The sequence below is a fragment of the Ictalurus punctatus genome, chromosome 4 (assembly GCF_001660625.3).
Source record: "Ictalurus punctatus breed USDA103 chromosome 4, Coco_2.0, whole genome shotgun sequence".
Classification (NCBI taxonomy): domain Eukaryota; kingdom Metazoa; phylum Chordata; class Actinopteri; order Siluriformes; family Ictaluridae; genus Ictalurus; species Ictalurus punctatus.
Window position 1 is genome coordinate 10,571,688 of NC_071284.1, and position 16,216 is coordinate 10,587,903.

The 16,216-nt window shown below is 38.7% G+C and overlaps 1 protein-coding gene across 2 annotated transcripts; it reads left to right on the plus strand.

The window, feature by feature from the left end:
• The first annotated feature begins 801 nt into the window (after window positions 1-801).
• Window positions 802-13,504, plus strand: slc17a8 (solute carrier family 17 member 8). Of its 2 annotated transcripts, none has more exons than XM_017465244.3 (12): window positions 802-1,870; window positions 3,291-3,546; window positions 4,287-4,405; window positions 5,167-5,281; window positions 9,173-9,260; window positions 10,224-10,310; window positions 10,958-11,100; window positions 11,184-11,333; window positions 11,889-12,021; window positions 12,132-12,242; window positions 12,328-12,525; window positions 12,670-12,884. In XM_017465244.3, the coding sequence occupies exons 1-12, from the start codon at window positions 1,770-1,772 to the stop codon at window positions 12,756-12,758; spliced, it is 1,590 nt and encodes a 529-aa protein (XP_017320733.1). In that variant the 5' UTR covers window positions 802-1,769; the 3' UTR covers window positions 12,759-12,884. The 2 variants fall into 2 exon arrangements, with proteins under 2 accessions (XP_017320733.1, XP_017320732.1); XM_017465243.3 differs by having other exon boundaries at window positions 806-1,870; window positions 12,328-12,455; window positions 12,670-13,504.
• Window positions 13,505-16,216: the final 2,712 nt, after the last annotated feature.

The window sequence follows — 16,216 nt, forward strand, 5'->3', positions numbered from 1 at the left end:
CACTTAGTCTCACTATCTGTGGAGTTTCTTAAAATTCCAGTTTATGCTACAACAGTTGGTTTGTCAGCTAGCTAACAAATATATAACAGGTTATATATACACACGACAGTGCTGTTGAATGGTCCGTTCAGGAGGTTTTGATGAATTTTCTACAAAAGCACAGCTATGACAGTAGTACAGACTCCAATAGGTTATTATAATAGTTATTTTTCTATACTTACACAGAGACATTTATGGTGGACATTCCACATAAACAGATTACAAAATGTGTGTACTTCTTAATATGGTGACGTTTTCTGTGAGGAGATATTTATTTTGCATATTTGGAAAGAGCCTGCAGTGTCAGCACTGTGTACAATCAGAGTTAAGCTGAAAATGTAACCTTTCTGGCACAGCAAATTCAACAAAAAGTGAAGATTTTTCAAAGATTGTATGGACGACCATTTCCTTGACAAAACCACTAGGTGTCGCACTGGCTCTTAGGAATTTTCAGTTCATAGTTTATTGACAAAGATCATCTTGTGCGATTGTTCATGGTAAAAGCAAATCATTCATTCAACTGAAAAAATGGAAGAGAAATGGATTTTTATGAAATCTTCACTATTCACACACTAACTCAGTTCTGCTTAAATAAATTATTTATTCAGTCTAGTTCTGGCATATATGGAATGACATTTCTAGTGGGGAGTACCATATGTTTTTTTTTTTTTGGGGGGGGGGGGGGGGGGGGGGGGTTGGCTTGATGACTGAAACCAATGAAACCCATAGCTTCCAGCATACATTGCCATACCAACACTGCTGATGAATCTTTTAGCCCTTGATATTTTTCATTTTCAATCAATTTCACATAATTTCATATAGGAATCAAACTTTTTTCCTTGCCACCATCACCTCTGGCTTTCTCATTTAAAATGTGTATCCTGAATTTATATATTAACTGTAAAGCTACTTTGTGACAATGTCCACTGTTAAAAGTGCTATACGAATCAAATTGAATTGAAATGAACTGAATTGAAAACCTCTCCTTGTATACTGACTCATTTGAGATGTTCTCATTTGAGATGTTTTAGAGTTCTGTGTGATTCGCACCTGCATTGTGAACACTCACATCGGTGTGTCATTGCTGGTGCTGACACTCTTTAACCTGCTATGGCTTTGTTACACTAACACAGAATGATCATGAGTCTGAGAAAAGAAAGCTCTGTGTATCTAGTTACACCTGCTCATATCATACAACACTGAGCCTGCTTGCCTAACTCTGCCTTCAATCTTTAATGACTTGAGGCTGCCTATCTTACTGACCTGCTCTAAATGGGACAAGCCTTGTAGAGTGAGGATTGGAAGGGATGCAGGTATCCTTGCTATTTGTTGGTGCTGTGAAAAGGAAAGAATTCCATGGGGTCTTTAGTGTCTTGAAGTGTTCTGCACGATGATATAGTTCAGTGAGGGCAAAACCCTTCCCTGCCCTTTCCTTATTCTGCCAAATTGGAGCTTTTCAAGCTGCTTCTTTATGCTCATGCCAATTGAACCAGTTCACAGAGAACCCTGGACTGCTGAGGAGGTCTGAGAGCATTACGTGTTCAGCTCCTGCACTTCCAGTTAGTGCCATCAAGGCGCAGCATCCCACCTCCCCTCCAATGCACCTCAGTCACACCAGCCCAACCAGGAGAGGATGAGCATTAATGCCTAGTGGACCTCTTGCCTATTTGGCAAAAGCAGAGCAAGTCAGCGACCCAGGTTTGTAGAAGAGCAGTGAAAGGGAAGAAGAGATGCCGTTCGGAGGACTTACGGGACTGAAGGAGAAGGTGCTGAAGCCGGGGAAGGAGGAGATGAAGTATGCAGTGGGCGACACTATGGGGAACCTGCAAAGGTAAGTGTACTTAATGAGGAAGTGCCTGTTCAATAAGGTGTTTTATCTGTAGATCGGAAAAACACTAAATGTTGCTTTTCTGTTTAAAAAAGTTCACGACAGCATATTTTACTGTCAAAATAAAAACTCTGTTTAGAAGACTACTGTGAAAGTTTTATTGTGAACCTCTTTATTACCAAATGTAATACAAAATTTGAATTCATGCTTCTATTCTATTTTGTGTTGAATAATAGTCTTGATTTTTGACTATAAAATTTTTTGGTTTGTTTATGTTCTTAGTTTTCATGCTGTTTATTCTAATCTTCTGATTACTGGCGATATTCCTCTGATTTATTAGATCGCAAGAGACTAGAAGGTACCTATAAGATCAACATGATTAACTTAGTGTCTAAAATATGAACTGAGTACGCTCTATATTATGTACACATTATGTATAAAAATATAGTGTATGGTAAAGATTCTCATAGAGTAATGCTTTTGAAACACTGACACATATTCACAGAAGTGTAATGTACTTGGAATCATTATATGAATGGAAGATCACTGTCAAAAAAAAGACAAACTGATAAAAGAGATTAAGCGAATAATTTCCTGTGCTCAGGTAATATTCTGTCATACACGGTTCAGGCGCTACAGGATTCTGCAACTGGAACTGCTGTAATTGTCTTTAAACCACAAGATTTAAAGTGGAATCCCCTATTTATGGATTTTTATTTGAACAAATATTGTTAAATATTTCAATTGGAAAAAATATAGTGAGCACTGTACAAGTGAAGTTTACTAAGTGAAGGGAATAGTGTGTTGTGTATATTGCAAAATACCAATCTAAAAATCAACGGTTCATTTTTTTCATCGATTGTCTGACAAACTGTACCAGAACTATACACTATCATGTATTGACAGGCGGTTAACTGAACAACATTATATGCTTGTCATTGTGTTCATGCCATTTGTGAGTTGTGAGCTAAAGCAGACCTTGTGAAAGCTTCGAGCCTCTCAGTCTTTCCAATGATCCTGATGAATCGCCATAATAACAAAACTGCAAGTCACAAACATAAGTAGAGAGAAAGGCCAGAGCTTTGGGGCGCTTCATTAAAAAAAAAAAAAAAAAAAACCTTTTAAACTGCTACAGTAGTTCCATTAAACTTTCAGTGAGAATTCTCTCACTTCTTTGAGAGACATGAACTCAGGTGTGCATTTGAGAGTAGACATCATGAACGTCATAGATGTTGGATGGAACATGAGAGACAAGATGGAGGTTCCATATTGGAGCAGGTACACATTTGAATAAAAGGGAGTGTGTGACGAAAGATCCACTCCATGACCTTCCTGGAGCCACATGATTGGTCACCTTTTGACCTCACTGATGGAATACATCAGCTTCCTTTTTATGTCTCATGTCTCTTCTACCTTTCTGCAGGAAGATTGATGGCACCAATGTGGATGAGGACGCGCCAATAGAGCTAACGGAAGATGGTAGGCCTGTGTCAGCTTCTCACCGCAGCCCACCGCTGCTCGACTGTGGCTGCTTCGGCCTGCCCAAGCGTTACATCATCGCTATTCTCAGTGGCCTGGGTTTCTGTATCTCATTTGGTATCCGCTGCAATCTGGGTGTGGCCATTGTGGAAATGGTCAACAACAACACGGTGTTCATCAACGGAACTGCTGTGATGCAGGTGATAAAGGAACATGTATTCATTCATTCATCTTCAGTAACCACTATATTGATGTCAGGGTCGCTATATATCCAGGCAGGAATTCACTGGGCACAAGGCAGGAGTACACACTGGATGTGATATCACTCCATTCCAGAGCACTATGAACACACACACATTCTCACAAAAGGGCAATTTGGACTAGCCAATTCACATACCAGCTTTTATTTTGAGAGGTCGGAGAAAATCAGTGAACCTGATGGAAACCCATGTGGACAAGGGAACAGGTGAAATTCCAAACAGACAGTAACCTGAGCCCAGGATCAAACCAGGACCTTGGAGCTGTGAGGTGGTAATGTTACCTCCTGTACCAAAAAAATGGACAAATACTCTTTATGAACGTATATATCTATTTCCCACACTTTTTCACTGCAGAACGTTTTGACTTAAGACCACATCCCCTTGAATGAATTAAGGCTGCAATTGTAATGCAGAAGACAAAGTAATTAACTGGCTCAGCTGAGGCGACAAGAGATTATCTTGGTTTTGATTTTAGCTGAAAATCTTATAAATGAGCTTTTGTGTAGTTAAGTACTGCAATTTCCTGTGGTCTGATTAAAGGGAAATACGAATAGCTAAACACTATCACTTTTTTGCTCTTTCTGTCTCTCTATTCATCCATCGGAATCTGTGTTTTGTGATAGATATTGTACTTGGTCACTACATATGTTAATATTTGTTATTTTATACATATTTTCCAGCCTGCCCAGTTTAACTGGGACCCTGAGACAGTAGGGTTGATACATGGCTCATTTTTCTGGGGTTACATTGTTACTCAAATCCCTGGAGGCTTCATTTCCAACAAGCTTGCAGCAAACAGGTGAGCACAATCCTCTTGGCATACTGCTCCACAATCCATGTAGAGGCAAAGAGGTAGCTGATGCATGAAACTTGGTTATCTTCCCTGATAGCTAGGGCACTTAAAGTCTGGTCAAAGATGAGTCACTAATTAGTATCATATAACACAATACACTATTTATGTCCAGATTACTGGGAGAACAAATGCCTGGTCAGGGCTGGAAGGGTTAAAGCAGTGTGGTGTGTTGATGAGAGGTGTGATAGTACTCCTGTAATAAAAGCCTCACAGGAAAAAGAGGACGCAAGGCTGACAGAGTTAATAATGAAAGATCCTGTCGCAGATCTCTCCCTGAAACGTCAGCCTCTAGAATATTACAAGTGTCACTTACACATGATTTTGTGGGGGAGAAATCAGGAAAAAAAATGATGAGGTAAATGATGAGAAAAATAAGTGAATGGATCAGAAAATGGCTCCCTGCTGTATGACTCAGAGCGGTGGACAAAATGTCCTCCAAAATGTCCTTCATAAAGGCTTTATTGCTGTTCTTTATTTCATACTTGGTTATAGCCATATTTGTTGCCAAAGTTCATAGTCAAATCTAAACTGTAGATGTCACTCATTCACCATGAGCTAGCTTTATTATTCAACAGTCATAAGACATAAGACATGAGATATTGCACATACTCATCACCTAACATTTGTACTAAATGTAAAAAGTATGCATCTTCAACACAATAAAAATAAAAATGTCTCAAAACTTGTTTTTCTCCATGTTTTCTCAGGGTGTTTGGAGCTGCCATTTTCTTGACCTCAATTCTAAATATGTTCATCCCGTCAGCAGCGAGGGTCCACTATGGCTGTGTCTTGTTCGTACGAATCTTGCAGGGACTGGTGGAGGTCAGTGCATTAGGACATTTAATCATTTGTTTCTTTCAAATTTATTCAGAAGAGTCCACACTTTATCTTTAATTGCTCCGCTTAGTCCACGATTTTTTTTTTTCCATCCAGGGCAATGTACAAAAGTATCTTACATCAGAAGTATTTTACTATTTTACAATGCCTAGATTGATTTTAAATAATTCTATAAAAGTTTGGCATTTTATCTAAATTCAGCATTTTACCTTATTGTCAGTATAGTCAATAATGTCAATATAGACATTAAGAAACAAAGACACAAATAATTAACAAACAGAACAAAAGAAAATTAGAAAACATGGAGAAAGTAAGACTCAACTGCAAAAGCAAGAAATAAACACAACACAAGCAGAAAGCAATAACTAATAATAAGCAGGAAATGTATTTAAACACACTAACGACAATAATACAGATCTAAACTAGCAGTTAGACTCAGATCTGTGGAAAGGATTGTGCTTTTCATAGTCTCTTCATAGTTTCATAGATTTTAAATGAAAAGCCCACCTTGAAGCACATTAAATGTGTTTATAGTGAAATATTTGTGATGTGCTTAGTGATTCTGGTGCTAATTTGTTAGTTGCTGGCCAGGGAGACATTGCTAGGACATTTATGATGGCGTTTAATAGGAGAAAAAACTTTCAAAGATCTCAAATGGAGTAATGGTCAGATTTTGCTGTTAGCTCCTAAAAGCAAAAAAACAAACAAACAAACAAAAAAAACTTCTTTTTTCCTAAACTATTGTTCAGTGATGTTCAGCATCATCCAACACAGAAGTAGTGGAGACAGTAGCTTTGTACTCTAAATTCCAGGATGCAATACAGCTGTACAAGGCAGTTGTAGAGTTATGAGGCTAGGTTAAGATACTGTATCAAGCACAATGGCAGCAGTGGTGTTAGCATGGAAGTTGAAACTTTGGAAACTTATCTGTTTGTGGATGAATATTTTGGGTTATATCCTAGAAAGAAGATAGTAGAGAGGTGAAACTGACACTTCTTGGCCTCAGTGTACAGCCTGTGCTCCAAATGTCACATCAACACAGACTTCACATGACCTATGTGCTCCTCTGGGTTCTGGAAATACAGCAGGATGTATATACAGTGCTGATTTCTTCTGTTTTTGTGTGTATCTCATACTAAATCGTTTCAGAATTGAATGCAAAATCTAAGATAAAACAAAGGCAACCTGAGTAAACACAAAATACAGTTTTTTAAAGCATAATGTTATTTACCGAAGCAAAAAAGTTATCCAATACCAACTGGGCATGTGTGAAAATTATTGACTAATTCCCGAAATATACGAAACGTTACCAGAAGTGGCCGACCTTCCAAAATTCCTCCAAGAGCACAGCAACTACTCATCCAGGAAGTCACAAAAGAGCCAAGGACAACATCAAAGGACCTACAGGTGTCTCTTGCATCAATAAAGGTCACTGTTCATGACTCCACTATCAGAAAGACACTGGGCAAAAATGACATTCATGGAAGAGTGGCAAAGTGAAAACTACTGCTAGCCCAGAAGAACAATAAGGCTCGTCTGAATTTTCTCAAAACACACCTTGATGATCCTCAAACCTCTTGGGAGAATGTTCTGTGGACTGATGAGTCGAAAGTGGAACTGTTTGGAAGACAGGGGTCCCGTTACATCTGGCATAAACCAAACACAGAATTCCACAAAAAGAACATCATACCTACATTCAAGCATGGTGGTGGAGGTGTGATGGTGTGGGGATGTGATGGTGTGGGGATGCTTTGCTGATCCTGGGCAACTGCAATAGTTGAGGGAAACATGAATTGTGCTCTCTACCAGAAAATCCTAAAGGAGAATGTCCGGTCTTCAGTCCGTAAGTTGAAACTCAAGCACAACTGGATTATTCAGCAAGTTGATGATCCAAAGCATATGATTAAGTCCTAGTGCTGGAAGTGAAAGGCTGATCTCCAGCTATCTGAAGCGTTTGGTTACAGTTATTGCTGCTAAAGGTGGCACTGTTAGAACACAGAGTTGTAGCAGGATGCAAGTGCAGGTGAGCATGTAGTTTATTCAGATATAGACAAATCCAAATCGTAAATCAAACTCGTGGTCAAAAACAGTCCAGGGTCGCGCGATCAGCAAACAGGGTATCAAAGGCAAAACAGTAATCAAAAAAGTGAGCAAAGGCAAGGATCAAAACCAGAGAACATAGAGCAAAATAAACGACTTGGTAATGACAGACCACAAGGGAAACGATGAAGCTGTAACAAAAACAAGCTTTATAAAGGTGCAAAAGACAAACACCTTTTCACAGCACTGTAATATAAACCTACTACTATATTTATCCGTGGTATTGAAGCTCAGTTTTTAAAATGAGGGATTGTTTCCCACTCTATGAGCGGGAATACTCACTCAGCCTATGCCTGATTTCCCAGTCGGGCATGTCAAAGCGTACCTCTGTTACACAGCTGGGATGTTGTCTATACCATAGGGTATCACTACATATTCCTAGTGTTGCAAGGTCTTAGAGAAGACAGTCTTTTACTCATCTCCGTCCTGGATACAGGCAAGATTATACACTCTGCTCAAGTCACGTTTAGTGAAAACTCTGGCTCCATGCAACTTTTCTAGTGCAGGGAGTAGTGAACTTCTTGGTGACCTGATTCAATCCTCAGTAAACAACTGACAGCCCCAATACTCTATCCTTGTTCTTCACAATGAAGGAGCTAGCTTATGGTGAAGACATAGAGGGTCAAATGAATCCTTGCATAGGGTGTGCCTGCATGTACTTCTCCATAGCAACAATATCCTTGCTGAATAAGGGGTAAAGGTAGAGGAGTGGCATCAGGTTAACAATACAATCCTAGTGTTTGTGTTGAGGGGGTTTTGTGGCACTTTGATGGCTAAGGATCTCTGTCAGATGGAGGTATTCAGGTGATATACACTTGCAATAGTGACGGAGGATGGCATCTGCATTTGCATCTCCGCTAGCAGTCAGATTGACCCAGTGACTGGGTTATACAATAACACTAAAAAAATTAGAAGTGCACATGGGACTGTACCACCACTCCTGATTGGATTCTGACCAATCCTGCCAGCTCCTGTAAGACAGTCTTACCAATCCCACTCAGTCCTGCAGAAAGTTTGAACAATCCCACCCACTCAGGATGTTATTTTTGTTTGTACCATCACACAATATTTTCTAATAAACTTAATTTCCTAAAATATAAACAAATAAATTAAACCACAGACACCCTGACCAGGATAAAGAAGTAACTGGAGATGAATGTGAATGAGTGAACATGGTAAGCTTATACTATAAGCCAGTCAGCCTACAACTGCTATAACAATGGAAGTTAGGTGGGCCTTGCTTTTCCCCGTAACCTTGTTCATCACATTTTCCACTAATGCTGATTTACATTCTCACTGCTCTAAAAATATCTCAAACTAACCAACAGAGTATCATGTTTACTTGCCTGCTTTCCTTAAACAAACCTTTGGGAAAACTTTTGAAGTGGTGATGCAGTGACTATATCTTGCTCTGAAGATATCATTATTGAATTATGTTAGAAAAATGTATTTACTTGGTGGAACCGGGTGCACGTATTCATGGAAGAATGCAACCTTCTGGTCTCTGAAGAGTCTGGCCATGAACTTGTACAAATAATCAGTGCTCCGTGGGAAGAGCCTCTGAAGCTGAGACTAATGTTAAAGTATAATGCAAACTGCATTATATCAATTGTGAATTTACATAATGTTGTATTGTATATAGTGGTAGATAGGTCTGAAGAATTTGCCCTGGCTGCAACCCTGTAGTAAGGCATTTATGATGGTAACCCACATAGCTCAATTTGCTGAGATAAAGTTTGTCAAATCCGGTCAGAAAATCCTGTTTTATTGTTTCAGGGAGTCACCTATCCAGCTTGCCATGGAATGTGGAGTAAATGGGCTCCTCCACTAGAAAGAAGTCGCCTGGCGACCACATCTTTTTGTGGTAAGTACATCTATAATAAATGATTTTTTAATAAACGATCTGTGCAGCATTGAATTAATGACATGGAAAACAATATTGAGGTGCAAGTAATTAAGTGGTGTAACTGTGGATGTACTAAGCATGTGTGAATGTTACTTTCTTACCCGCACTTCTGTTCCCTTCCTATGTGTCAACATATTTATAATGAGAAAATGAGACGAAAGCAAGGATTCATAGATTCTCAGATAGTCATTAAGCAGCCTACACACAGTGTCAATGTCCAGTATTAAAGCAAGTTGAACACCAGGGGGAGGTTGTTTTGTTTTGCAGATGTTTGTCTACTCATTACATGACCCCCACACCCAACACCCTCCCCTTCCCCCCATCCCCACAGATAGACACAAATCTATTAAAAATATCCTTCTTTTTCAATAAAATGGTGTCATGACAACCCATTCTTTATATTGCTCTTGACATTGCTTCTGAATAGAGGTGGTGAGCCCCTTCTGAATATGTGGGAGACCTTCTCTCATTGATACAAATGAAGAAGCACACTCCTCTCTGCCCAAAAACATGCTGGAAAATGCTATTCTACTCCAAAAAAAAAGTGTTTGTGAGCTGTCCTGCACATTTTAGTTGTGTACATGTTGTTTCGTTTCACTGTGTACTGTACAAGCTGTATATGGTTGAAATGACAATAAAAGACATTCTAAATCATTTAGAGCTACATATTTGCAGAGTTTCTCCAACACATTCATATAGCACCTTCCTCAACAGTTTCAAAATGAGGGCTGTGTAACATCACAAAAATAATATATGACTGCAATAGCTGACCTGTGGTCATTTTTCAGTTATGTCTGCAACCATTTGAGGCCCCTAATGTATTACATGGGAGACTTGCTGTAATTACAGTTCACATAAAAGAATCCCAGGCTTTGCTCTTGGTGACACACTAACTACTCTCATGTGGGTTCTGCTTGACAGGCTCATATGCAGGTGCTGTGATTGCCATGCCTCTGGCAGGAGTGCTAGTTCAATATGTGGGCTGGCCCTCAGTTTTCTACATCTATGGTGAGATCACTTTTCAAGCAAATACCAAAATCACATGATGTTTAGTCACCTTTTAGAATAAGGAAACCAACTAATCAATATGAAATATGTATTGCTGTTTCTTCATTGTATAATTTCTTCCTTTTAAGGGATACAGGGGTATACAAATAGCAGTGTAAAAGTGATATTTTATTTTTATTCGTATTGCATTTAGAATATACTCACTCAGATGTTTGCAATCTGGAGGAAACGGAATGAAAAAGTGCATGTAATCCGATATCATGACACAAATGAGTAACAGTAACAGAAAAAGTAACAGAGTCCAACATTAACCCCAGGTTTTTACGTAACCTTCCTTATTCTATTCTGGGAATTGACTGCTAACATATAAAGAGAAGACAGCTGATATATGAATACACTTATCACTTATCAGCAATTGGCTATTTTGAACATTTGAATTATCATGTGAGTCATTGCTTATCATCCCAGGTTGAACTACATAACACATTACATTTCCATGAGGAGTGATCTCTGATAGTAGGTTGAATATTAGTGAATACTATTAGAAATTTTTGCATTTTTATTCTGTATAGTAATATATTTCCCATGCATTTTATTTATTGCACAAATAAACATCACTAATGTTTTTGGATGTGTGTATTCTTCAGGAGTTTTTGGAATCATATGGTATATTTTCTGGCTACTGCTTGCCTATGAAAGCCCAGCTGTGCATCCTACTATTAGCGAAGAAGAAAGAACATACATTGAGACCACGATTGGAGAAGGGGTCAACTTAATGAGTGCTACTGAGGTACAACACCAAAACCCAAACGTCAAACCAAACTCAACTGCAGATGTTTGAAAACATGGATGCCATGATTGTTTTCTCTTCAGAAATTCAAGACTCCATGGCGACGGTTCTTCACCTCTATGCCAGTCTATGCCATTATCGTGGCCAACTTTTGCCGCAGTTGGACCTTTTATCTCCTGCTTATTAGCCAGCCAGCTTATTTTGAGGAGGTTTTTGGTTTCCCCATCAGCAAGGTGAGCCCTGTTTTTTTCCTTTATCCTTTTTCCTATATTGAACTCATTTAAACATGGTCAACAATGCTTTCATTCAACAAATATGAATATGAACATGGTCAGCTTTTGAATAGTATTAATTTCTTTTGCCCCATTTTCTCCCCATATGGTCATTTGCGGATTCCCAGTCATTAGCTACTGCTTCTCGATCACACAACAGCTACCAATCAGGGAGGGTGAAGTCTAGCATGTGCTTCCCCTGAGACACATGAAGCCAGCCACTGCATGTTTTCAAACTGCTGCTCATTCTATAGTAGATGAACATTAAGAGGAAAGTGCTAACTGCCCTCTTCCACATAGATGAACTCACAGATTTCCATGATTGGCTAGTGACACCCTAATTTACTGGGGAGAAAGTAATGTCATCCCTCCCACCCAGACAGTATGCCCAATTTTGCTGTCTCTGGCCAGAGATGGCTGAGAAACTGTTAGGATTCATACTTGCAATTTCCTGGCAATAGGGCGAACACTTTTCTTGGGAGCTGGTATTCAACATATGAATGTATCATCTCTTAGGTGGGCATTTTGTCAGCTGTGCCCCACATGGTGATGACCATCATTGTGCCGATTGGAGGGCAGCTCGCAGACTTCTTGAGGAGCCATAAAATCCTGTCCACCACAACTGTGCGCAAGATCATGAACTGTGGAGGTTGGCACTAATTGAAACTCCGTTCTTAAAATAAAATAGGGTCAATGTTGAAGAATTGTTAATATGATGACCCAATGCTCCTTGAATGCTCCTGAATGTGTGGCTCTCAGGGTTTGGGATGGAAGCCACATTGCTGCTGGTGGTGGGATTCTCACATACACGGGGAGTAGCCATCTCATTTCTTGTCCTAGCAGTTGGCTTCAGCGGCTTTGCCATATCAGGTTAGAGTGACATGAGCTTCAGAAAATGTATTATTTAATCATATCCACCAAAAACATAGCAATAAAGTGGTGTTATGAATCTCAGGTTTCAACGTGAATCACCTTGATATTGCTCCCCGTTATGCCAGTATCCTGATGGGAATCTCCAATGGCGTAGGCACACTGTCTGGTATGGTGTGTCCTCTCATCGTTGGAGCACTGACCAAACACAAAGTGGGTGCTGCTCTAATTGTTGATAAGTGCATGTGCATACAGTGGTTTACAGCAAAGGACGAGTTTCAAGGTATAAATGTTTTAAATAATTAGGCGTAGTGGAATTTTTAAATTAGAACTAAGTTTGTAGGACATCTTTGCATCAGGCTACATTCTTTGTCTGTTATGATTAACAGTCCTGTGTGATGCCATGCATTTTCATTTCCTTAAACAGACCCGTCGGGAATGGCAGAATGTGTTCGTGATTGCTTCCATGGTCCATTATTGTGGTGTGATTTTTTATGCCATCTTTGCGTCTGGTGAAAAACAAGACTGGGCTGACCCTGAAAGCACTAGTGAAGAGAAGTGTGGCATCATTGGAGAAGACGAACTTGCTCAGGAGATGGAGCCCAACTCTGACAGCTCCCTCACCACCAGCAAGAAAATGTCTTACGGGACTACAGAGACCTCAGCTGGCCGCAAAAAGGGCTGGAAAAAGAAAAGAGGCGTGACCACGCAGGAGGAAGATGAAAGAGGACCATCACATTATGAGAATGGGGACTTTCAGGAGAATTATCAATGACATTTGGGGTTCGTCAAGAGCCCAGGACTACTCTCAAGTTATTGGTATGCTTCGGAGGTGATGATATTAAATTAACCTCTCCACTGCAACTCCACTGGATCCATGCAACATTACCCATGTGGTTGTGCAATATGATGAGGTTGTTTTTTTTTTTTGCAATTAATCTGACTTTTCATCCTTCCTTCCTGAAACTGTATAAACCCATTCACTGTAAACCCATTAGTTCGTTATTAGACATCCGTCTCTGTGGTTATGTGATGGGCTATGCTGAGATAATGAAGGCATTTATAGAAAACATTTTGTCTGTTTCTTCATATTTCATTTTGAGAATTCTGCAGCTCCAAAAAGTCCAAAAAGAAAAGATTTCAATTAATTCAATAAGTATTAATATTAATATCTAACTCTTTTATCAATATTTTAAGACAACGTCATGAAATGATTATACAAACAACGTTATTAATTTGACATTTATCCCCATAGTCATAAGTCGAAATATGCATATATATATATATATATATATATATATATATATATATATATATACACACATATAATTTTTAAATTTTGTTTACTTTGGTTTATCAAGACCTGTTGTTTTAACCTATGCAATAAAAGGTAAATATCAAATTTGTGTGAATATTTATACTGGATCCTGAACACAATGAGCTTTCCTTCTTCACATTGCTCATTCGCATTGCTAATGTAGGAGCAACCTGCAGCTTTGTTTCTAAACCTGGCAAATCAACCAAAACACCTGCATTATTTTAATATGTCATGGATCTTGTTAAGGTTTAGTGTTTAGATCTAGACTTAATGGACTTGCACAAGGAACACCCAATTCAGATAAATATAGCATTTATGTTATGTCTTTTGATTACAAAACTGTACCAATTCACACCAATACAAAATGAAAATGTAATAATTCATGTTCAAAACCAGCAATGTGCCTCTTTTATAAGCACAGCTCAGCTCTATTGTCATTGTAAATTTATTGATAAAATTGATGTTTAAATGTAAAGATATAATGCTAGATATTGCAGTTATTACTATCTGTAACAGTTTAAGTTAAGGCAAATAAAGTACATGTTTCAATTCATATTGTCTATGTATTTTTATTTATTTATATAGGTCATTTGCATAAAAATAATTCCACTAATGCAATTTATTTATTTATTAACCTATTATTTTTAATCATACACTATAACTTACTGTCAAGGGCTGGTCATAGTGAACGATCTACCCTTGCACAAGCTATGGCCATACCTAGTTCATTACAAAGTTTTCATCATATTGTTTAGAGAAGGGTTTTTTTTTTTGTGGTACGTTACACCACTAATGAGCTAAGTGAGGAAACAGTGATGCTCAGTAACTAGAGCCTCTATCTTGTGAGCTGTTCATGTTATCATGCTGTTCTGCTCGACTGTGCTTGTTTATGCTGAATTGCTTAAATTGGCTCACCCAGTCGTTATTAAGGGCTGACAAAACTCTGCTGGTTTGTGTCATGTGGAAGTAAACATCCTTTTCTTTATCACTTTTAAAACAACTGAACATTTTATTCCAGCAGCAACATTTTATTCTGCAAGTAATACAGAGCAAAAGATACTCTAAGTCTTTAATCCTAAATTCTTTGCATTTTAAGTAAAGTGCATCACAGGGGTTAAAAAACAAACAAACAAACAAACAAAAACAATAAACATTTGGAGTAATCACTATGGTATGCCATTCTCGGTGGCACCACAGCATGCCTTAGTTCAAGGTCATGGACCATGTAATAATCTGACACTAACACATTTTATTTTGGATTTTGATGGCATATTTAAGGGGCAGTTTCCAAGTTTAACGAGCTCTTTGATTGTTTTATTTCACCATCCTGTCTTTTATCTTATGTTTTATGATTTGGTGTGGTTCTAAACCAGTAAGTTGCACATACATTGAATGTGAGATCAAGTGTCAGACATTGTGGCCTTCAGAATATTACACTATTTGAAGAGTACATTGTGTCTCTTTATTTAAAATCTTGTAAATATTTAACAGAATTGGGTAGGACTGATAATGTCATAGCTTCTGTCTATGATCTGGCAATTTCGATATCTCCGCTGCTGGTTTACAATAATGGTGAGTAAAGTCCATAACAACAGTGTACAGTAGCTGATAGTAGAGGCATGTGTGTGTGTGTGTGTGTGTGTGTGTGTGTGTGTGTGTGTGTGTGTGTGTGTGTGTCCTTCAGTCAAGGCCAACTACTCCCTATTGCCCTCTTCACTCTCTGTGCAGCAGCTACACAAACAGTAAAGAGCCAATGGCAAAGGTTTTGTTTATTTCAGAATGCTTTTTGTGTTGACTCAGAAAGACCCACTCTGGATGGAGCAACAGCCAGTAAATGATTAAGAGTTTATTCACAATTATAACAGCACTGGCCTTCATCATAGTTCAGGTTAATTTCCTTTCAGAAGTGGGGTGTCTGGTGACTAAGAGTGAACGGGATGTGCCATGTGCCAAAAGAGCTCATATTGAAGAAACTCTTTTGCGAGTGGAATGGGAGTGAATCATTATATTTGTTCATTTTATCACTGATAATTATTCTCTAGAAGATTCTTTTGAACATACGTAATACTTGTAACCAATATAATCCATCAACTACAATTAGACATAAATTATATAAGTGGGCACATTAGATAAAGAGATCTCGGACTGGAATGAATCAACCTTTTTTCCCATAAAGACTACTATTTTATATTTATTTTCATCAATCCAGTTTACAAAGGCTTGCAGCTTTGTTCCTAAAGGGCACTTGTGTTGTGTGTGGATGAGCAGAAATTGTCAGAGACGTTAAATAAAAAGAAAGGTGTTGTCTGTATGGAGTTTTGCATGTTCTTTGGCCACATGTGTTTCCTCCAGGTTCCCACATCCCAAAAACATGCATGTAGGTGCACTGGCTACACTAAACTGCCCCTAATTGTGAAAGGTGCGTGACAGTGTGTGCACATGATGCCTTGTGATGGATTTATTTCAGACCCATGAGAGATTTGTGCAGGCTTTAGGTACTGACATGTATCGTGTTGACAATGGATGCATGGATGGCAATGATGGATGCATGGATGTAATCATGTTTGTGTGTGTGTGTGTGTGTGTGTGTGTGTGTGTGTGTGTGTGTGTGTGTGTGTGTGTGTGTGTGATCTCTGCCTGGGACTTGGTTATGCTG